At 37.7% G+C, this 23,827-nt stretch overlaps 1 protein-coding gene across 1 annotated transcript in view; it reads left to right on the plus strand.

Annotated features, from left to right (window-relative positions):
* Positions 1 to 23,542, plus strand: part of MYO5C (myosin VC) — a 33,955-nt gene extending 10,413 nt beyond the window's left edge. Inside the window, exons 13-41 of the mRNA XM_053988664.1 lie at positions 72 to 197; positions 819 to 902; positions 1,784 to 1,918; positions 2,251 to 2,348; positions 3,835 to 3,921; positions 4,000 to 4,111; positions 5,033 to 5,244; positions 5,874 to 6,039; positions 6,388 to 6,534; positions 7,085 to 7,249; positions 7,476 to 7,569; positions 8,140 to 8,203; positions 9,244 to 9,424; positions 10,001 to 10,094; positions 10,903 to 10,966; positions 11,053 to 11,133; positions 11,523 to 11,703; positions 12,540 to 12,633; positions 13,389 to 13,440; positions 13,636 to 13,801; positions 14,054 to 14,141; positions 14,837 to 14,932; positions 15,881 to 16,035; positions 17,147 to 17,236; positions 18,402 to 18,552; positions 18,960 to 19,242; positions 20,240 to 20,414; positions 20,940 to 21,020; positions 21,279 to 23,542. Coding sequence (XP_053844639.1) covers positions 72 to 197; positions 819 to 902; positions 1,784 to 1,918; positions 2,251 to 2,348; positions 3,835 to 3,921; positions 4,000 to 4,111; positions 5,033 to 5,244; positions 5,874 to 6,039; positions 6,388 to 6,534; positions 7,085 to 7,249; positions 7,476 to 7,569; positions 8,140 to 8,203; positions 9,244 to 9,424; positions 10,001 to 10,094; positions 10,903 to 10,966; positions 11,053 to 11,133; positions 11,523 to 11,703; positions 12,540 to 12,633; positions 13,389 to 13,440; positions 13,636 to 13,801; positions 14,054 to 14,141; positions 14,837 to 14,932; positions 15,881 to 16,035; positions 17,147 to 17,236; positions 18,402 to 18,552; positions 18,960 to 19,242; positions 20,240 to 20,414; positions 20,940 to 21,020; positions 21,279 to 21,431 — 3,675 coding nt within the window. The 3' untranslated portion in view covers positions 21,432 to 23,542. The remainder of the gene's footprint in view (positions 1 to 71; positions 198 to 818; positions 903 to 1,783; positions 1,919 to 2,250; positions 2,349 to 3,834; positions 3,922 to 3,999; positions 4,112 to 5,032; positions 5,245 to 5,873; positions 6,040 to 6,387; positions 6,535 to 7,084; positions 7,250 to 7,475; positions 7,570 to 8,139; positions 8,204 to 9,243; positions 9,425 to 10,000; positions 10,095 to 10,902; positions 10,967 to 11,052; positions 11,134 to 11,522; positions 11,704 to 12,539; positions 12,634 to 13,388; positions 13,441 to 13,635; positions 13,802 to 14,053; positions 14,142 to 14,836; positions 14,933 to 15,880; positions 16,036 to 17,146; positions 17,237 to 18,401; positions 18,553 to 18,959; positions 19,243 to 20,239; positions 20,415 to 20,939; positions 21,021 to 21,278) is intronic.
* The last annotated feature ends 285 nt before the right edge of the window (positions 23,543 to 23,827 follow it).

Below are 23,827 nucleotides of genomic sequence, written 5' to 3' on the forward strand. Positions count from 1 at the left end.
GTTTATTGACTGTCAGCAGCTCTGCTGCTCTAACAGCCCCATTAAAGAGATTGCCCTTCTTGTTCTTACAGTTGCCTCATGGAAAAGATGAAAACTGGCTTCAAAAGCTGTATAATAATTTTGTCAATAAAAATGCACTCTTTGAAAAGCCAAGGATGTCAAACACTTCTTTCATCATTCAACACTTTGCTGATAAGGTAGAGTGTAAACAACCCAGTATTGTTCCTTGTGTTTCTAGCAGTTGCTCATTCAGAAAAAAACAAACTTAGGAAATAGGAAATATTAACCACACCTATTTGGAACTTCTATAAAATTGATCTCCAATACATAGTGCTATTTGTTTTTTGGTAATACTGCCTGTAACGTGCCATTTAAATGTAAGAAGTGCTTAAGAGAATGAATTTAAGAACATAAAAATAAATCATCAATATAAAAAAGCAGAAAAATAATAGAATGTATAAATAGAACAGTTACAGTTGTAGCTCATATACATTTTAGTCTCAGTTATTTACATTTCAGATGTAGTATTCCTTTTTGGTGCCTTGATTTGAAATCATAGAATAATGAAGAAATGAGGAAAGAAGTTCCTAATGAAGGCAGAAGGATTTGGATTCTGGCAGTTTGTCCTGCTTCTAAATTTGCAGGATGCATGTATGTAATCTTGAGATAATGGATTGGGAAAAGCAGAGTTTCAGCCATCGTGTTGGAGATTAATAAAGAGCTCTTGGCTACCACAACTGGGAGAATAAAAATTATTGTTTTGGCAACTGTTTGTTTATGTGTTGCTGAAAAGTTAATGATTTCACCTGTTTGCACAGGTAGAATATAAATGTGAAGGATTTCTGGAAAAAAACAGAGATACAGTACACGAAGTATTGATTGAAATCTTGAAAGAGAGCAAGGTTTGTGACAAACAGTAATGATTAATCTTCTGAGTACCTGATTCTACTGGAATTAACTCAGAGCTGATTTTAAAATGTTTCTTCTGTTATAGATTTTTAATAGGTTGAATAAATTAATTTAGTCTTAATTTTTATTAATTAATTTAATATTATACAAGTGTGTATTTTTATCATTAAATAATATACAAGATGAAAAAACACAGTGTTCAACTTCTTTCATATATGTGCATTTACTTTGCTAGTTCTGTTGGGGTTTTCTTTTAATATCTCCCTTCAAGAGCATTTTGTAATCCTTGTAACTGAAAAACTTTTCTTTTTTTTCTCCTGTAGTCATTACATGCAGCTTTGATAGGTAGTTTATCATTAACAACTGCCTTTGTTTATTCTTCAAAAAGAGATTAAGAGAATGCCAGGGCAAGGAAAACATCAGGTGTCTTATGTGTGCCTGCCACTTCCCATCTGCTTGTCCCTTTGAAGTCTATAGCATTGAGACTTCAGGATTACCCTTAAGAAGCTAACTTCATCTGACCTGAAAATATATTCATAATTTAAATTGCATATTGTGAAAACACAGCCTTAAGTGCTCTTATTTTTAGCTCTGCTCTGTGTTTATGTCTGTATTTGCTTATATTGAAATAGCTTTTGCAGGCTGCTTTCACAGATGTTGAGTTTTGTGTGTGAAATGTGTGAGTGCTTCACAATAGACTCAGAATCATTGCAGCTCTTTTTTCAATTGTTGTTTGATACCCCGTTCAAAATCCTGCAATACTTGGCCTAAATGTTAAGGGGTTTGCATTTTATGTTATAGTAAATGTAATTTTGATTTAAATCATGCTGCAGTTACACAGTGTTTAACTCTGGCTCTTTCACCACACTTTTAGTTTCATCTGTGTGCAAATTTTTTTCAAGACAGTCCAGTGTCCGTTTCGCCTTTCAGTTCAACTATAAACATCAAATCTGCCAGACCTGTTCTGAAATCACCCAACAAACAGCTCCGGACGACTGTGGGCAGTAAGGTACTGCACAAACCCGCTGCTCTGTGGTGTTTGTACTTTCTGGGAAATGCTGGGCAGTCTGAGACTGGATTCTGTCACTGTTCATGGGGGACTATCCAGTTTTCAGGACAGCAAGAGCCACAGAGCAGTGCTCCAGTCTGGGTATAATAGGTGTGTTTATTTTATATATAGGAGGCTGTTTGGTACAGCCACAATCTTCAATTTCTTGCATTTAAGATCTAAACCCTATCTCCCAGTGTCCAGCCAAAACCTAACAAATAACTAAAAGACCAAGATGTGACTTTTTACTGAAATGTTTCATTAGCAAAACTCTTACGTCTGGTATTTTCCAGTTCCGGAATTCTTTGTCTTTACTTATGGTGACACTCAATGCAACCACTCCTCATTATGTGAGATGCATAAAGCCAAATGATGAGAAATTGCCTTTTGAGTAAGTATGTTAGTTGTGCTCAGCTGTGGTTTTCTGTATCACTGCAGTGGTGTGTCAGCAAGCTAAACTCTTATTCTTGAGAAACTTCCCATACAGAACATGGTTTTCCTTTCCAGATTGCTGAATTTGAAAAAAATACTGTCTTCTTATAAAAATTGAATGTTTAAGTATCGTTATTGTTACCTTAAAAATCCTTTAACCTAGTATTTTTCCAGTTAGATGCTAGTGCTTGGGTATTTGTCCGAACATTTTTAGGGTAATGGTTTTCCTCCTTTGGTTTAAGTTGATGAATATTTTGTATAGGTGTGTTGCCCTTACACAGTTCATATTTAGAGAATAAAAACCTATGTCATTTTCTTTGTGAAATTCCCTTTTGTCTGCAGAAACATTTAAAAGAGCATTACAAGTCAGAAAAAGTGTGAACAGTGTTGAACATAGCCCCAGATTTTTCCCCAGTTTTTATGCGGAAAATTATGGGGGAAAAACATTATAATGTTTTAATACAGTCATATGTGGCAGATAATTTTCATAACTCCTATGACCAGATTGATAACCACTAACCTGTGAGTAGGAGTTAACTTTGATGCAGCTGTTGGTCTCTTTTGTGGGCAGACCTGTGGAAGCACTCTGGTGTGAGTTACACAACTTCCAGCTGGCAGGCAGAGCACTGACAAATGAAATTAAAGCCTTTATCATATATGAGTAGGAGGGAAGAGGACTGCTTTGATTCTAAATTAAATCTTTTAAGTATATTAATTCATTTTCTTGTAGCCAGACAAAATCTTTCTATGCAAAACATGTTACTGATGATATTATATCACTATCACTGCAGTGAGCTCTCATGATTCTGCAGTGAGAGCAGAAATTGCTTGGATACTGTAAAAATATGTCAGAATTAGACTGGAAGAGTGCACCAAGAGCTTCTGAAAGAACACTGTAATCATCTCCCAGCCACAGGGATCTCTTGGCTAGTACTGAATTGACACTGGTGGTGTGCTCTGTGGGCATACCAGCTCTGGTCCAGAACAGGAAAGGGCCTTTCCTTTCCATGCCTTGTGTTTATAATTATGAACACAGGTATTAGTGAGCAAATTGATAATGAATGGGATAAAGAATACCTAGAGAAGAGTTTCTTCCTAATGGGTTGCTGAGGGGGTTTATTTCTGTGCATGTTTTGTGTTGAGAGTGGAACTATTCTTTACCACGTACTGCTATGAACTGTCACAGTTAATACTGAAAGGAAATAGGAATTTTAATAAGAGAAAAAAATGCAGCCTTCCTTTGGTTTTGAGAAAGAAACAGAAAACACAGATTTTTTTTATATGTTTATCTTTTTAATAAGTGATATGGAGTAAGATACTATATAGGAAGCAGGGAGCTTTGTGTCCTGTGAGCAGAAAAACAAATCCAGTTGGTAGAATGGTTCTAATTATTACAGCAGGCCAAACCCAGCAGGAATGTAAAGTATAACACTGCTTTTTTTTAGGTTTGATTCCAAGAGAGTTGCTCAGCAGCTGCGAGCATGTGGTGTTTTGGAAACTATTCGGATTAGTGCACAGAGCTACCCATCCAGGTAGGGATAGCCTTCCTGTGCCAAAAAATACCTAGTTGTCTGTTAATTAAATTAATGTGTTAATTTCTAATTTTCCAGGTGGACTTACATTGAGTTTTTCAGCCGTTACAGCATTCTCATGACACAGCAGGAACTCTCCATAAATGACAAGAAACAGATTTGCAAGATTGTTTTGCAGAGGCTGATCCAGGTTGGTTTGCACCAACCAGTAGATGTATTACAGCATGTATCAGTAATAAAAGGTCTGTTTTGTCAAAGGTAGTATCTCTCCTCAGACAGGAAAGCTATTTACTGTTTTTTATTATTACTCTTTTTCCTGATTTACTGTGCTGTACACAGGCTTGTGGGTCAGTAACCTTGTGCTGTGACAGTCATGATGTGGCCATAGACAGAGAATTTAACCACTCTGTGCTTAATATTGTCACTTGCAAAATGGAAGATATCCTGTGTTTATAAACCAGTAAACAGTAAATGGTATACATTTGTCAAGTGTTACAAGCACAAGAGGGGTTTTGATGGTGGAATGCAGCATATTGGAGAGCTGCTCAAAAATTCGCTATTTTGCACGTTGCTTCTCTTTGTTAGATGAGCGTGTGGTGGTGAGGCTGGTCCTGGTCAAGCCAGCACGCCAGGACTGAGCTCAGATTCAGGGATGTGACACCAAACACAGGCACACTTGCTGAGTAGCTCTGGCACAGGCCAAGGGGGAGAGCTGGAACTTAAAAGCAGCCTCACCCTGAGTTTTTGCTCACTGGTTCCAGGCTAGAAACGTGCATCAAAAGTTGCTCATACTGCTGAGCCCATGGAACCAGACTTGTAGGAGGAGGTGAAGAGGTTGCTTTTAAGGCCTTGATGATAAGTCCAGAGCCTACCTTTAATTTTAGATCATGAGTGTACAACTTTTGATGTCGCTCTCTGTGTCTTTCCTGCTAAGTGTGTTTCCCCCCTACATACTCCTAAGCAGGTAAAGAGGATATTCTTATTTAGGAAAATTGTGTATGGAAGCAGAGATTGCCTGAAGTGGCAATTTATAGAAGGAAGAGAATATCTGGTCTACAAAAATAAACTAGAAACTTAACATACCTACATACGTACTGTTTTCTCTTTTCAGGATCATAACCAATATCAGTTTGGGAGAACCAAAATTTTTTTCAGAGCGGGACAGGTTGCTTACTTGGAGAAGCTGCGCTCAGACAAGCTGAGGCAGGCGTGCATCCTGCTCCAGAAGCGTGTCCGGGGCTGGCTGCAGCGGAGGAGGTTCCTGGGCATGCGGAGAGCGGCGCTCACGCTGCAGCAGTACTTCCGCGGGCAGCGCACGGTCAGGTACGCCTGGCCGGGCGGGGCATTGGCTCCTGGGGGTGTCTGAGGCACACAGGAGGTCCAGCTAATGCCCCAAGTGTCGTTTTTATGAAAGACCAATCCAGGTTTTATTTCCATTTCCTCTTGATTGTAGTTATGAACCTGAACGTGTTCAAGTTATTCAGCTGGTATGAGAGAAATGTCCCAACAGGTTTCCAGCGTTGTCTGCCAGATTCCCAAGAGGCCTGTCTGCCCATGAGCTCAGTCCTGAGCTGGTAATAGATGGCCCAGGTGGGCTTTCTGCTGAGCTTCAGAGCCAGAGAAGAAATCAGGGGTGTACGGATTAGTATGGACAAATTATTGCAAAGAAAGTGCACCAGGCATTGACAAAGCAGACTGAAAGATGGCTCTGTGTAGGCTTGGAGGTTTTCATAAAGAGACCATCAGAACAAATGCTTGTGGACACATTTAAAAGTTGTGGATAACTCCCTCTCTCACTTTGGTTGAAGAACAAGCCCTATTTTTGATAATGGATGCCTGGTTTTGATATCTTCTCTTTTTTTCTGTGTGTGTTATATAATTTGACTGACCAAGGCAATGAGCATGAGAAATCCAATGTGACCTAAGTAAATTTTATTGTCTTTTGAATTAAGGCAAGCTATAACTGCAAGAAATCTGAAGCAAACATGGGCAGCCATCATTATTCAGAAATACTGTCGGGGTTACCTCGTCCGTAGACTTTGCCAGCTCATCCATGTGGCTGCTGTAACAATACAAGCTTACACAAGAGGATTTCTAGCAAGAAAAAAGTATCGGAAGGTACAGCCTATCAAACATCTTCTTTCAGTAACTGGAAACAACTCGTGCTCTGTAAAAAAATTAACACAATGGCAGTTACTCCCAATACTTTACCTTTTGCTTGTCTGGTTCTCGTATGTCTGCTCTGGTTTTTTGTTTTTTACCAAGATCTCTGTCTGGTTTATGCTGGATGCAGACCACTTACTGTGATTACTACAGTGGCTCAAATGCGTCTGCAGTCTGGATAGTTCAGTATTTTGATATTTCTGTGAACTGCATTGTCCTCACCAGTGTGTGTAGTCTCACAGACTGTTATAATTGATGTGGATTGAGCTGGTTACAGACAGGTGCTAATACTTTGTTTTAAAGATGCGTGAAGAGCAGAAGGCTGTGGTCCTCCAGAAATATGCCCGAGCGTGGCTCGCCAGGCGCCGGTTCCAGAACATTCGGCGCTTTGTGTTGAATATCCAGCTTTCATACAGAGTTCAGCAGCTGCAGAAAAAGATAGAAGAGCAGGTGAGGGGAAGCAGTCAGCTTCTGATTTGTACTAATTTTTTTTTATGCTATCTGCTCTAGTCAGAGATGTTGAATTGAGAAGACAGGAGAATATGTAAGGGTTGAGGTCCTTAATAATAAACTACTAGATTTTCTACACCCAGGGTAAAAAGACTCATCTGGGGTTTCCTTGTATTTTGGATTAATTGTGCAAATCAGAAGAGTCTGCAATTACCTTTCTGGGTTTTTTACTGTTTCTTAAGTCCATCCAGTCTCTGGATGGGGTTGTTAGTGTTAGGATGAAGGGCGTGTGAGATATTCCTCTGGTGCAACACGTTTTGTAACTTTGGGGAATTCAACATTATGTTTATTTTGCAGCTTATTTTTGAGCCAGCCAAATTGTCTTTAAAATGGTAGTTTTAATCTAGTTGATGGAAACAGTCCTGGGTTGAAATAATCATGACTGATATGGGATGGAGAGCAGAAGTAGGTCAGGTATTCCCTTTAAAATTCTATGGAACAGTTTCAGTGCATTTTTCTGTTTCCTTTTATCCTGTCGTGCTCATTGTAGAGTAGAGAAAATCATGGTTTGCTGGAACGGTTGACCAATCTGGCTTCAGCTCATATGAATGACGTGGATACAATTCAGAAACTTGAATCAGAACTTGAAAAATTAACTGCTCAAAAGAGAACATATGAAGAGAAAGGGAAAAAATATAAAGAGGACAGTGAACAGGTAAATTTCAATTGCCATCTGTGTGCTTTTATTTTTAAAAGATGCTTTCAGTTACTGGATTTATCAAATGTATGATTTGGGAGTTTCTAAGTAACTATACTCTTTTGGGGGGAGGCAGCAGGAAAGAAGGAGAGTCCATTTATGCTTCTTAAAATGTAAGATCTTCTGTGACCTATTTCTTCCTCCTTTGTAATTTGTATATTTTGCTTACTTTTTGCCTGTACAGAAGATCTTAAAACTTGAGAATCAGAATAAAGAATTACAAGAACAGAAGGAGACCTTAGAAATAAAACTTCAAGAAAAAACCGAGGAAATGAAAGGTACAATAACTAAAGGGAGTTTCAAAGGAGTTATAGTGGGGTAAAGTCAGGTTTTCAGCAAAAATAAATTACTTTTGTTCTAATAAAAGCAATATAAATGCTGAAATTGTAGTAAAATGAAGGTTGGTCCTTCTCTTGCTTAGAATGTGTAGTACAGATGTGCAAATTCTTTTTATTTAATAGTTAAATTTGTTCTTTCAGTGGCAGAAGCTCTCCTCCTGTTACATGTCCTTTTTCATACACATATATTACTTCAAAGTGTAGCTTCATCCTTGCTTCCTTTAATACACTATTCTTAGGAATCTAATTTCAAAGGACACAGGCAGCACATGAGATCAAGTATACTTTACATGAATAATTGCACAATTTGGTGCTTCAGAATCTTTTTGTTTCTATAGCATTACCTGTAAAATATACTGTGATAATTTTTGGCACTTGAGAGAGTAATTTCAGCCTCAGAGTATGTTAAGGATTACTTACTAAAACAAAGCTTCTCGTTGTGGTCATGCTTTTTTAATAAGTGGACACAACTGCATGAAGGTCTTTGAAATATTAAAATATTTTTGACAGAGAAAATGGATGACCTCACACAGCAACTCTTCAATGATGTACAAAAAGAAGAAAACCAGCGAATGTATGTAATCTGAATGTTATTTCTTTGAAACAGCATTCATTTTTTCTCTTTCCCTCCCTTTCTTTCTCCTTCTGCAAATGTATTATGTTGACATCACTTATAAATCTGTCCATGTTCTTGGGCATTAGTGCTGGTACTGAAGAGTTCATGCAGAGTTTAGGAAAAGCACATTCTTGTTTGTAGGTGAGTCATATGCAGGAAATCAGACTGTTCTTGCTCTTGCAGTTTCGTGTCTTTTCATGTGTCTCTGAGAATTGAAAGGCAACTCTGATTGTAATGGTTTCTTTGGAGATGTCCTCAGAATTTGGTCAGGAGTGGAAGAGCAGCTGATGGCCACACCAGTCAGAACTCCTGAGAAGTGAATATGAAAGGACAGAATGGAAGGATTCAGTGTGAGGGAAAGGCAGTGTTTGTAAAGGACATTCAGTTAAAAATATGAAGGAAAAGATTTTTCCCCCCCTTAGGTATTTAATTTGCAGTAAAAATCCTGTTACTAATCAACAAATAGCTGTTGCTTTCAGCATGCTTTTCTTGGGTCAAGTGTTTATTTCCCAATAACTTTTCCACTCCAAGACAGAGAACCTTCAGTACCAGAGAAATGCTGTTCTCTGAAGTGTGAAGAGAGCAATCAGTCACTGCTCCTGAGGGCTGGAAGCTCTGTGGTGCTCCAGCTCAGTCTGATTTCAGCTGCCAATAACTTCAGACTATATTAAGAGGATTTCTTTTGCTAGTTTTTCTGGTTTGCTCATTACCTGTGTGATGCTGGAAGCCAGTCCAGCAGTAAGATACTGTAAACTGTAAGAAACTGTAAAGAAAAACTAAATATACTAAAACTGTAAGAAAATATAGGGATGTTCTCCTCCCATTATCATCCATTATGTGGGTGGGTTCTGAGGATGTAGAATAGCATTTTCAAGTAATTATGGTTCATTTAAGTGTTCTTCAAGGAAGCATGTCCTTCAAATTAAAGCTAAAGCAAAGCCCACTTTTTCACTTACAAATGTAGACGAATAAAATTACCTTTTCATTGTGTTCTTTAGGATACTTGAGAAAAATTTCCAAAACCAGAAGCAGTACTATGAAAAGGAGATTGAATTGCTCAAGGGAGAAATGAAGATTCTGAAAGAAGAAAAAACTCAGCTACAGCAACAAATTCAGCAAGAAATTATCATTCAGGACGGCTTGAAAATGGAAGTAGGACAACTTACAAAACAAGCACAGGTAAAGCATGATGCATTTCATTTTGGAGTCTTTGCTAGAGAAAGGAAGTGGAGAATGTGCATGTTTAGTTTATAGATTATCTTCACTAATTTTTTTATTTCCAGTCCATTTTTAGAAGAAGCTGTAGTTAATAAGCTGTATTTGATACATCACTATATTGCATTGTTTTCATGTAGTAGACAATGCAAGTTGCTGCTCACAGGAATAAGTGCATGTTTTCAAGAGTAATTGTCCTTTAATATTTATAAATTTAAATATATAGATCTGTTTTCTTTCCTTTTTCCTGAGAGAGTATTAGTTTCTCAGGGGATTTGACATACCTGTAGTTTATAAACTGAACCTTAAGTACAAAGTCACATTTTTGTTCTCTGAGTCAATTCAATGGCACAAACATATATTTTTTCAGTACCTCACATTACTGTTCTGCTCTGATGCCTGACAACCAGATGCTTTAAACACAACACATTTTAAGTTTTTCACCATATTAACTTGTTCTTAATTATAATTATGATTTATCTGATACTCAGCCCTTGCCATCCACTCCTTGTATCAGTATATGATTTCTGTTTGATTCAGAAAATTCCTGAGTTGCAAAAGGAAATCGAACTTCTTCAGACACAGAAATTGGATGTTGAAAAGCAGGCCCACTCACAGAAGAGAGAATTGAGGGGTAAGCCTCATACCAGACAGTGCAGAGAATTCCTAACTGCAGTAGAGCCAGGCCAGTTGAAACTGATCTCTTCGACGTCAGCTGTGACAGAACTCCAGTTCTCTTTCCCATCCCATGGTGGTTTAATTCCATCCATCCATATATATACAGTGTACAAAGTGGTCACTGAGCACTGAGCTCTGGGGTAGCCCTTTGAGGAAACTCTGAATTCAGACATTTCTCCTTTGTGTTTAGAAATAAATATGAATGATTTAAACTTCACCTAAAATTTAAACTTCACTTGGAGTTTAACAAGTGACCCAAATACGTGTAAACAATACATTATCTAGTTTTCATTAATCCTGTCCTTTGTCCTAGGTCCAGTTATGTCAAATATGCTTAAATAACTTGCTGAGTTGGGTTCTCTTTGGAAAAATGTACTTAAGAAGCACTGCTATTGTGAACTTTGTTTAATGATAATAATGTCATAGAGCAAACGTGTATTTGCAGCATTTAATGTAGTAACCTAGCACAAGATGATAAATCATCTGTACAGCTCTAGGAGTTGCCCAGATTCAGACCAGGAAGATGTAACTTTGCACTGAAAGTTCAGGAAAAAAGCAGTATTGGTTGTACATCAACCTAATGCTCCTACATGTCCCAGAGCAGAACTGAGTGAACTCATGGGGTTCCTCTGGTAAATCAGATATATTTACTGAGTACCAGGGAAGAACCTTTTTAGATTTAGGAAGAGGATGGTTTGATCTTTATAATGAAACATGCAGAGAAAATAATGAATTTTATAAACTTTGTGGGTTTTTTTTTCCAGAAAAGATGTCAGAAGTTACAAAGCAGCTTCTTGAAAGTTATGATTTTGAAGATGTAAGAAGCAGGTAATTTCGTTCTGAGGCATCTTCAAAAACGCTTAAGAAATGCATTATGGTCATCTGCACACTAATGGTTCTGCCTTGCATTCCAGACTCTCTACAGAGGATCTGGAACACTTAAATGAGGATGGAGAACTGTGGTTTGCTTACGAGGGCTTGAAAAAAGCCACAAGGTTAGTTCAGTTCTTCAGTGTTTCCATAACTCTAAGCTGTGACCTAGAAGATAAATCAAAAGATTAGTGGGTAACAAAAATTACAGTGCAATGCTGAACTTCTGTTAAGGAAATGAACAAGCACTACATTATATGATGAGCTGAGCAGTTTAAAATCAGTTGAATAAACTTCTTCCAAGCCAGTGAGATAAGTGTGTATGTGTCAGTCAGGAAAACGTGTTTCCTCTGAGATATCATGCATAACTTTCAACTCCTTTAATGCACAGGTGATGTAATGGAATATCTCTGTGTTAATCACAGTACTTTGTTTTCACATTTTATTAAATTTGACCCATTTAATCAAGGTCGTTCTGCATCTGCCATGTTCTTTCTCCTTTTTGTTTTAACAGAGTATTGGAAAGCCATTTCCAGTCTCAGAAAGAAATATATGAGAAAGAGATTGAAGGTTTGAACTTTAAAGTTGAACATCTTAGTCAAGATATTAATCATCTACAAAAATTATTCCGAGAGGAAAATGACATAAATGATGGCATTCGGCTTGAAGTTAGCAGGCTAACTTCAGAAAATCTGGTAAGGCCCAGGTGCAGAAGTACAACCCAGATGTGTTTGTAGCTCTCAAAATATTGTGGTCATGTCTTTGAAATGTCAAGGCTCAAACAAATGGGGCCATGTAAGGTGGCACATGCCTGAGGCTCTTTCCCTGCCTGCTGGGGTAGTGTGTAAGGAGACAGCCAAATTTATGTCTGAGTGTCCAGCTTGCTGGGGCAGCCTCACAGAGACTTTTTGCCTTTTCATTTGCATAAACCCGATTTGAGATTTTTCTCAGAAGCCTCCTCAAAGTTCTGAGGCTCTCCCCACCAGAGGGCAGCTACACATTCCAAACCAGCTACAGGCAGTCTGCAGAGCCTGACACCTGGTGCTGTGCAAAACTGTCTGACACAAGGAACCCGTGTTGTTTCAGAAGATAGCATATGCTATGTCATTTTTCTGAAAAACAATCAAAGAAATGTTTTCAAAACAGAGTTACAGAAGTTGAAAATAAAAGTTATTTATGATATTATTTTTGTAACTGTTTTATGGAATGTTGAGGGGATTTTTTCACTGTTAATTGAACTAGGGAAATTAAAGCCATAGTGTAATTTCCTTTAAACTGGAACAGAACAATGGTAGTAGTGGGAAAGTCCAACAATTTGATTAGATCAGTATTTAGTTTTTGAGAGTGGCCAGCAGCAAGTGCCTTCAGAAAAGTTAAACAAGTCAGGCAAGCAGGCAGCAGAACCTCCCCAGAGCCTCTCTCTGGCTTGGACTGTTGGCAGTTCAGGGTCGTGGGGTGTCTTAGGAACTACGGCAGGGATTTGAAAAGAAGGAAGGTGCTGAAATACACAAATCTCCTTTTTCTCTAAAAGGTAATCCCAGATCTTAAGCAGCAAGTTGCTGAACTTGAAAATCAAAAATTAGATCTTGAAAACCGTCTTCAAGAGCAGACCATAAAGTTGAAAGGTAATGGTCCCATTATGGTCCCCAGTCTTTCAGTTGTTTGAGGTGAACTTGAGGAATTCCCTGGAACTGAACTTCTAAAAGCTGAATTAATATTCCGTCATGACTTCATTCCCTTATTACTTACTTTCTTATTAGTAAAATGGAAGAAATGCAATGAAAAATATGTGTTATCTCTCTTCTGAAAAAATAAGATGTGTGCCAATATGTGCTTTTTTTACCTTTTTGAGGTCATTCAGTTCTGTGGTTTGGAAGTTTCCAAATGTATTCCATAGTGCTCTGTTAAGAATATGTGAAATGGAGTATGTCCTTTGGAAACAGTACAAAGGAAAGATCATTTGGAACTTAAGGCATACTCTATGAGGAAGAATTAAGAGAATGCTGCAAAACACAGAGTGGGAGACAGAGGGAATAGTTCCTCTCAATTTAGGAAAGCATACTCTGCTGAGGATTTGGAGTGTCTGTAACTGCAGTGTCTTCCTAGACAACCAATATAAAATTTATGAGTAGTTTTTCTGCCAACTTCAAGTTAGTAGTATCAAAATTCTTCATCCCATGTAATTTTCTGTGTGGTATGGAGTAGTCACATATTTCTCTGACACGTTATCTGGCAGGTCATTCAATTTCATTAGATGAAACAAAACTATGAGTGTATGAGAGATTTACTGAATACTAGTACTGAACAGTAAATACCTTTGATTTTGTTGTTTCTGTTTTGTTTTGGGTTTTGCTGCCATTTATTATTTTAAAAATGGAAGAGATGTCAAATCGGCTGCATTATGAGCTGGAACGGGATAGGACACAAAGACGGTAATTGGTTTTTTTTTTTTTAATAAGAAATATAGTCACTATAAGATGCAGTAAAAGAGTCACTTAAACTCTTAAATTACATTCCACTTAAGATTTGCCTTAGAGTGTTTTGTACAGTTAATAACTAATGGACAAGTATGATCTGACTTTGCTTTCACAAAAGATTAAGAGACAAGACTTCTTACCTATTTTTAGAACTACTGAGGTCCAGAATGAAGCAGACATAAAAGAAAAAGAGAGTCTGAAGGACACAATCCAGGGAACTGAGGGGCTGAGCAATGGTTTGATGCAAGATGAAATCCAGGGTGAACTACAAAGCAAGATAAAGCAAGTGACAACTCGACTTGCTGTAGAAAACATGGTGAGGAAATGAAATTGTCATTAAGAAACTGTACCTGAAATGCAGGATAAAAAGAATGAAATTATGATTTTTTTTTTGTATGGATAGGATGTTTCTTCAAGTAATTGAGGAAGAAAAAAACATATGAGGGTGTTTCTTCCAGCAAATATATGTAAAACCACATCATAATATTAATTGTGGCAATAACATGAAGCAGTAGAAAATATTTTTTAATTGTGTTTACTCTGAACTCACTGACTTCGATTGTTACAGGATCTTGAAGAAAAGCTAGACATGAAAGACAGGATAATAAAAAAATTAGAAGATCAGATCAAAACTCTGACCAAGACTATTGAAAAATGTAAGATATTATTATGTGATTTATTTTGTTTCATAGCTTTGAATGCTTGGTGTCTGTTTGAAGAAAAAAAATTATTTTTTTTTTAAAGGTGGAGTTTGGGGTGGAGTTAGAATCTTAATAGCTCAGAAAAATGTGCCAGAGGAATCATCAACACAAATTACGTCAAAGTCCTTTCCTGGTTTGTTTTTTTTCCCCAGCTAAATCATAGGCACACAGGGGATCTGGTCGAGATGATAAAGATGAAGGCACAGGGAAAGGTCCTGGCCACAGCAGTTAATGCTCACCCTCTCACAAACTCTCTGAGCCAACAGTGTTAGTTCTGCATCTGACAAGGAACTTCAAGTGGCAGATGACTCCTGGTGTGAAGCTAGTCTGTACAAAGCTCTTACAGACAAAGTAATTCTTCACTACAGGATGCTCTCAAAAACATTGCAAAGTTATCTAATGTAGAGGTGTAACGTTGCTGTTTATTTTTTCTTATTACTGCCAGTAATCCCACTGAATCCAGCGAAGCTATTCAATAATAATATAAATGTTACTTAAAATGCTTGGAGCCATAAGATAAGAACATCAGTGTGGATAGGGCCTGTACTCTCTTTGTTACAGAGAAAACTGCTTTTCTCCAGTAGTTTGTTCTAACATGACAACTAGCTTAAGCATTAACCTGGAAGTAACAGTGCTTTTGTGTTTGACAGCTGAAGCCCATGTGCCCACTGTGCCCAAAGAGTACATTGGAATGATGGAGTACAAAAAAGAGGATGAAGAAAGGATCATTCAGAATCTGATCCTCGGTATTTTAGTAAAACTTGGAATTTTATAAGTCATCAACAATACTCAGAACAGTGTAACAAAAACTACACGGTGCCATATTTCACTTTCATTCAAAGTTGCCTTTTTCCCCATTCTGTTACCACAGTACAATTTGTATTGCTCTCTTTCCAGTACCAGATATTTCAAGTACAGAAATGCTTTATCTGTGTAAACATAATTTCTCTGACTCTACATAATGCTGACTCTGTTATCTTTCTTACTATTTATCCACCTCTGAAGCTATAAATCCCAAGAGCACACCAGGGACTTGACTTTACTTTCTTCCTGGTCATCTACTAAGTCTGTAAGTCACTGTGCTTATATCCAATGTGATGGTTACTCTCCTGTCTCTCCTTGCCATGTCTTCCCTTCACTGAAAGGAGCTGTACTTCCTGTTTCTCTTGTAGAAGGATTTTGTCCTTCATGTGAGCTACTTTACGTATCAGTCTTGCTCCCAAACCAGCTTTTCTCATTAGCTTACAATTAATAGTGAATTTGCCAAATTTTCCATGTACATTTGTACCATTATTAAATTAACAACACCTGCCTTTTATTCTCACCTCCTTCTCTTCTTTGAATTTTAATATTTTTGTGAAGAAAGGTATGGCCCTAAGCAATGCTGGAATTTGGTGGGTCATCCAGTGGGTAGTTAAATGTAATTTGCTTTTTGAAGTTGTCCTGCCTGGCATAGACATGCTGGACCTTAGAATTTGCTACAATACTCTCCTACTCCTCAGGAAAATATAATTAATACTTGTATGTGAGCAATACTGTTACAGAAGTTGTCAGAAACAAGCTATTCACCAGTAAGTCAGTTATCAAATGACTGGTCACTGCAGAAAGGAACAGGATGGTGCTTTTCTTTTTTGGAATGATACACTGAAAATCAGATTTTTACATAATAAACCAGATGATTCTCCTCCATGCAGATTTAAAGCCACGTGGAGTTGTAGTTAATATGATACCTGGCCTTCCAGCTCACATCCTGTTCATGTGTGTGAGGTATGCAGATTACCTGAACGATGCTGACATGCTGAAGTCTTTCATGAATGTAACCATTGATGGCATCAAACAGGTTGTTAAGGTAGGAGCTATGTGTGATGGCACTGTACTGTGCTTTTTGATTTTTAACACAAGGTTTACAAGATGCATGCATGGTACCTGGGGTACACTTCCATGTGCTGATGTTCCTGGAAGGGAATGATAATCATTAGTGACACTTTTTGAGGTTTGTAGTAGCATCCCTGTAAAGTCTCCAGGTTCTGCTGTGCTGAACACGGAATCCACAGAATGCATTAACATAAATTATTTCTATCTGAAGATGTTTTGACAAAATCATTTAAAGTATTTTACATTTTACGATGAGTAGGTAATTAGGTGAAGTGCACCTGTGCTTTCAGCATTGATCAAAGTCAGAGGGACAGAAATGAAGGCTGGTATGTCTGGCAGCAAGCTGGTAGGGGACTCTGAGGAGGTTTTTGCACTGCTTGGCTGCTGGTGTAATTCAACATGTCATCTGTACTGCAGCACTAGAACCCAAACGATTAAAATCAAATTGCTAGCCAGTGTGCAAAATTAAATTATAAACTAAAATTGCTATGCTGTATACATAACAAATTCAGCTCTGTGAATGGTTTATTGTGGGTTTATAATGGAATGAAACACCAGACACGGGGAGGAAGCACAGGCAGGAATGGACTGTGGTTTATGCAGTTGAATGTGTTGTACAGAGAATGCCTATAAGTTTGTACACAAACAAATTTATAGCACAGTTTATCCATTAGAGAAGCTCGTGTTTACTCAGCTAATACAAATAAGAGATAGGTAGTTAGAACTGTGTTGATATGTAGTTCAGTTTCATTTGTAAATGCAGGTGTTGTGCACTCTTCTTTGCAGGAAGTCCTCCAGCACACTACATGTCCATAGCAGTTGTAAAACTGTTTGTTCAGGCTTATTATTTAGCCTGCCACTTAAGAATACTTAAGCAGTATTTACTAAACAAAAAAGGGGTCTTTGCTATGTGTTAGCCTGAAAACAGAGCAGGATTTGTTCAGCACCTTTCAGATGCTCTGTGCTCCTTCTGCTATAGATAGGCTCTGTTCTACCAATGCTGTAATGGTCTTAAGTTTGATTATTGAATTAACTTTGTGAGACAATACCATAGTAAGTAAGACTGCTTTACTTACCATTTTCAGGAACATTCAGAAGACTTTGAGATGTTGTCCTTTTGGCTTTCCAACACATATTATTTTCTTAACTGTTTGAAGCAGTACAGTGGGGAAGAGGTAGGATTGATTTAATAAAATAATTCCATTACTTTTGACAGATTTTAATTGAAATTTAAAATAGCATTAATTAATAACTATTCACCAGCTCACGAGTGTTCCTTACAGGTATTTATATATTCACATTGCTCTGCAGTGGTGTTGTGTCTTATACAAATAATAAGACAGTATAGAATTAATGGATCAAGGGAAATGAAGGAAACATCGAAGGGCTAAAGTAGGTTAAAGCCATAACATGGAAACTGCTACTTAATTTGAATCTTTCCACATGAGTTTAATTTGATCTGGACTTCAGATATCCGGCTGTGTATGTATATAAAACAGCTTTACTATTTTATAATTATGGCCATTCAAATACTTACTGCTACCAAAATAGAAGAAAACCTCTGGAAAGAAGCAAAACAATAAACTGTTTGGGCTTTTCTCTTATTTCACTTGCTTGTTTAAGCTAAATCTCATCCTGAGATTCAAGTTTCTTTTACTTCTTTTCTGTTGGAAACTCTTACTGTATTTTTAAGAGGTTTTATAGACTTGGGTGGCCTGAACTGGGCTCAGAGACGCTCCCTCTCGTGGCCACAGCGGCCTCACGCAGAACCCAAACCTGTTAAACTTCATTACCAACACTCTGTAACTGGGGTTGCAGCAGTAGGGAAAGCTCTGAATCCAGAATTTGCTTTTAATCTACATTCTCATGAATATTAAACACCTCACACAGGTTAGGATTCGGAGTAGACTTTTGAAGTCAGAACTTTGCTAATGAAAAGTCCAAAAATCATATCCCTTTGCAACAATATGATGCAAATGTTTTTGTTATCCATCATAGTTGAAATAACTACATTGTTGGCCTTTTTATGTTTTTAGGGGGTATTTTTGGGGTGGGTAGGGAGACAAGAGGCGAGCAGGGAGGATTTGCTTTCTGTTTAAGAGATCTAGGAGTTGCTCCAAAGTTCATTGACGTCTATGCGTGTCTTTCCTTTGGCTTTAGGAGCAGAGCAAACATCAGCATAAACTGGAAAATTAAGCCCAGAAAGCACCCACTGAAATTAGCTTTGACTCATTCTGAGACTGTGTTCAGCCAGAGATGGAATAACTCCAACACATTGCAGTAACAATTTATAATTACCACATTATGTGATTTCTAATTGTATTTACAACTCACTTGTAGGAATTCATGAAGTATAACACTCCACGTCAGAATAAGAACTGTTTGAAGCATTTTGATCTCTCAGAATACAGACAAATTCTCAGTGATTTGGCCATTCAAATATATCACCAATTCATTATTGTAATGGAGAACAACATTCAGCACATGATTGGTAAGACAACAGCAATCCAAGAGCACCTAAATGTAGCTTGTGAAGCATATGAAGAAAGCTTACACAGGGAGGTGGAGGGTGGGACAGACTCCTTTCTCCTGATAGTTACACTTAGGTGTTCCTGCATGTGGGTTTCTACACATACAAATTTCACTGAATCATAAATTCCCAGACTTTTTCCTCAAAACTTCCTAGTCTGGGATAATGCTGTGAATCTGAGCAACATCATACAAAAATAAAAGGCTTTTTTAAAATTGTGTGCTCTGGAAGCCTTTGTCAGTATCTTATTTTTCTTGTAACAATTAACTTCTAAAATATCCTGAAAGTAGGTTTTGTTCAATAATTAATGTAACTGAAAGGAGACTCAGGAATTTTGATTTTATCAGTTATTTTCTGTTGTATTTCAGTACCAGGCATGCTGGAATATGAAAGTCTTCAAGGAATTTCTGGCTTGAAACCTACGGGGTTCCGTAAACGTTCTTCTAGTATAGATGACACGGATACCTACACTATGACCTCTATCTTGCAGCAGCTCAGCTATTTTTATAGCACTATGTGTCAGAATGGCTTGGACTCTGAGCTCTTAAAGCAGGCAGTGAAGCAGCTTTTCTTTCTGATTGGAGCTGTCACCCTCAATAGCCTCTTCCTCCGCAAGGACATGTGCTCCTGTAGAAAAGGAATGCAGATAAGGTAAAGCCAGTAAAGTTTCAACAAGCCTGAGAATGAATTTTTAATACTTGTATGTAATGTCCTTTATCTCTAAGTCACTGGATATTCTGTGACCATTCTACTGGAAGTAGCCAATTGTTTTTATTCTTTTGGAAAAGCAAATCTTTGTATTTTGGGCTGAACTTTCTCAACATGACAACTATAAATTGTTCTTTCCATGGAAACACTAGTGGAGGAAAAGGCAGAGAAAATTACAGTCTGAAGCTTAAAGTCAGACATGGTTAGGATTCTTTCCATGCTAGCTCATCCGTGATGTGACCAACAGTATTTTTAATTCTTTCTTACCATAGTGAACAGGTGCAGTGTCCCAGGGCTACAAAAGCTGACTTGCATGTTTCATGCTCTGTGACGAGACAGGCACTGGGACAGAGCCTTGGAGGGTGTAGATTGAACATCATCTCTCCTGTTGCAAGCATCAAGGAAACATGCTCCTAACTGTTCTGCAGAAGAAACAGTGCATTTGTTTTCCATTAGTCACTCTGCAGGCTCAGGTGACAGAAAATCAGTAAAATATTGGCCCATTCTGGGAACATTATTAGAAGAAAGCTGATCATCAGTTACAAGCTTGGCCCTGCTTTATAACAGCAAAGATTGTTCTCATTTCCTGTACATGCTCAGTTGTAAATAAATGTTTTAATGCCATACAGTGCAGTAGACAATGCCAGTATATGTTAGTAATTTTCTGGAAACAACAGCTAAACTAATGACTCGCTTTCAAATAGCCAAGTTTTAAAAAATAGACAATGAAGAAAAAATAAGAATTTAAATATAACAAGGATTTAATTTATAGTTAAATAAGCTATTGTTTGATTTTTATGATCTGCAGGTATTGTTTTTAATGTAAAACATATTAATTTGAACACAACATTAAAAGTCTTTCTTCTTTAGCAGTCTTCAAAGTAACTTGCTCGTCAAGGGGAACCTGACGTTTTTGTTCTTTGTTCATGGTTTAACCCAGATGTAATATCAGCTACTTGGAAGAATGGCTTAAGGACAAGAATCTTCAAAGCAGCAATGCCAAAGAAACTTTGGAGCCCCTGTCTCAAGCAGCCTGGCTCCTTCAGGTTAAAAAGATCACAGATGATGATGCCAAGGAAATATGTGAACACTGCACATCTCTTTCTACTGTGCAGGTAATGAACTATCTGTTTTCTTCTGGCAGCACTGATTGCAGAATCTTAGCTATCTAAAATAATTTGTTGCAAAAAGCCATTGGAGTTTCATTTCATAAAAGTAGCATTCCTCAGCATCCCACATCTCACTTGTTAAATTGAAATTTTAACTCCTTATTCCTGATTGTTTTGAGCATTTTAACTGCTCCCCTGGTGAATGCTTTCATGCTTTGTCGTATCCCACATTTTTGTTCCACAGTGTATTTTTTTTAGTATGTCACAGGTTTTTTCTTTATTGTTTCCTTAATCAATTTAGCTTTTTCTGTATCTCCTTGATCTGCTGACACCTCTGGAAATGAGTCATAGCAATCATCATATATGTAACAACTCAGTAGGTGACAAGTCAAAATTCTCTCTTTACTGTAAAATGTTTTACTGAAACTTTAATTAAATATCAGTAAGAATGTCATAATAATGCTTTATTCTTTTTGTCTCCTCCCTTTTTATGACACGACACACTAAAATAGTCTTTTGTAATTTGAGCAGATAGTTAAGATCCTGAACTCATACACTCCAATAGATGACTTTGAGAAAAGAGTGACTCCGTCGTTTGTTCGGAAGGTCCAGGTAAGAGCTGCAACTGCTGTTTCTAGCATTCAGCTTACAGGGTACTTCATACACATGAGTTTTGATGCTTTACAGTTGTACTTGACCTTTACATCACATTATTACTAAGTAGCTCATCTTCTAGACACTTGAAAGTGATGCAAGCAAATCTGCTTAACATCATGGAAAAGCAAGATTTGCAATGGGAAGAAAGCAGTGTGTTGGCTTTGCTTTGGTTCTTAATTCATTGTTTTCACACTCTTTCTGTTCTGATTTCAGGCTATGCTGAACAACCGTGAGGACGTTCCACAGCTGATGCTTGATACCAAGCATCTCTTTCAAGTGACTTTTCCTTTCACCCCCTCTCCACATGCTTTGGAACTGATACAAGTCCCCAGCAGCTTCAAACTTGGCTTTCTCACGAGGGTTTAATAAAACAAGTGAATTAGTATTTCCTCAGAGACTCTATAAAGACAGCACTTTCATGGTTCATTTCACCAGCTGGTGGATAGTATGGCAGCACGCAGTGAATGAAGCTGTTAAAAACTTGCTCGTTGGTCAAGACTTGAAGACTAGGAGTAATTTTGTCTTGTTATTTCCTTCTCCCTTTACTTGCTCTTCTTTCTTCATTTCAGTCCTACAAGAATAACTTTATATCATCACCTGGACACAAAGCTTAGCATACAGTTTTTAGTCCACACCTGACAAGAAAAGCATTTATCTGACAAGTTTGCATTGCTGCCCTGTCAGCAGCAGTCAGAGGGGAAGACTGGCATGTGATAGATGTTACTGCTTTACAATTTTCTTTGCCTTCAGTTCCTGTAATGAGAGAGGTTTTTTTTCTTCCCAAGGCAATTCTATTCTTTGCCTTGATATACTGGCTCTGTTTGAGACTGGCTTTCACCTTTCTGTTTACAGGGGAACTGAGATCAGTCTAAGAGAATGGCTGTTACAAACCCACAATGTGTTTTTGTAGGCAGGCTGGCTCAGCTCTCTGAGTGCTTGCATTGTAGCTCAGGCACTCTGCACAGCTCTTTGGCCAGGGCAAGGACTCAGGTGCTCTTCTTGGAGACAGGTTTCAGTTTTGTTCTCTACAGTGCCAAGTTTGGATTCAATATCAGTTATTGTGATAGGAAAGTTAGATATAAAATTCGTGCTATGATCCAGGTTTGAAGTACAAGCTTGGTTCTCTGAAAGGCAGGAGTCATCTCCTGGTTTGGTTCCATCCGCAGTGCAATGCATTTCAGAATACACACTGAGTATGCACACATCACCTTTCTGCCTTTCTCATTTTGCTGGTTTCCCTCCTCCAGTCCAGAGACTGAATAGGAGGAGATGCAGCAACTGTGGTCTGGTGTTAATGATAAACCAAGCTTAATTCCTTACATTTCACCTTTACTTACGTAATTTCAGTTGCAGGATCCTTAAATGCAGGAATAGTCTCCTTTCTGCTTTGTTCAGCCTTCTCCCTGTGGTCAGGGAGTAAAACAGTAACTTTATTTAGTTCTGGACCCTGTCAGAACAGGGGAAATAGCATTCACCTCACCACAAGGGTGACTGTCCTTAAATAGGTAACTAATGCTGGGTTTCTAGCTACTCTGTTTGCCATAGTTATTAAAATCAAGTACTAAAGCTCTGAAATAGCTAAAAGAATTATAATGAATTGAGTTAATTTAAGGAACAATTTCTTTGATTTTTTTTTATTATTACTACAGTGTTAGTTAGTACTTGTTTAATTTCACAAACAACCTTTAAGCATAAAGAGGGAATCATTCTTGCTTTTTAGTGTTCTTGGTGCTTACCATGTACAGTGTCATATTCCTCATGATATCCACAGAGATAGAGTCAAAATATATGAAGGAAGCATTTTGTGTTTTGTTCAATAACAATAAAAGCTGTACAAAAGATCATACATGTAGGTAGACTATTTTAACATATTAAATAAAGTAGTTTTAAATCAATTTGTAGTTCTTTGTGTAATGCAATAGTTATGTTTTCAGTATGGAATCATTTGAAATAAGTTACTTGGAACTATGTGAACATTTGTGAGTGTTGTCAGTCTTGTACTGCACCAGAAACATTTATTTAATTTAGTTGCTTTGCTGTAACATTGTGTCTCTTCCTGTCAGCATTGTGTGCTGTCCTTGGCTCCTCATGAATTTCTGGAAATAGTTTAATGGAAGCAACTTTTGTTGCTGCAAATTGTGCACAGCCTTTTTTTGCAGTTCCTGGAGCTGTCTGTGTGTTACCTGGGCTGATGTGAGGAAAATCACAGCCCACTCTTGCATCCACATCACAGAGAAGTGTCAAGGTGTCTGTGCTGTTGTGACAAAAATTGTTGATCAAGGAAAACTGTTCTGACAATTTGATGCTTTGTTACTTTGAGAGCTTTGTGTGAAGTGTGCTATTAATGCTGTGTATACAAACAACAGGGTATATTTTTAAAACAAAGTTTAAAATTAGCCAGCTTACTGTATGCTCTCAGAACTTATCTTGCTTTTGCTAATATTAATGTCTTCAGCCAGAATTTAAGTGAAAAATTATTTTTGTTCTCTGTTATTCTTCTGATTATAAGAAGCAGTTTTAGTGAAGGGGCATTAGTGGGCACTTTCCTAGAATCATGCTAAAGGAGAAAGGTATTTCATTCAAATGGGAAGTGTTGAATGGTGATCCTTACTGCAGTGGGGAAGCACTGAAATGGCTTATGGAGAGATGTGCAGGATGCTTTTGGCATTTTTGGATGTGTTTAGACTTGTGACTCCTGTAATTTCTGGGAATAGAGCTCAGGAGCACAGATGGTCCCTTTCAGTCCTGTGCTCCCATAATAT

This window comes from Vidua macroura, chromosome 12 (genome assembly GCF_024509145.1).
Source record: "Vidua macroura isolate BioBank_ID:100142 chromosome 12, ASM2450914v1, whole genome shotgun sequence".
NCBI classification, from domain to species: Eukaryota; Metazoa; Chordata; class Aves; order Passeriformes; family Viduidae; genus Vidua; species Vidua macroura.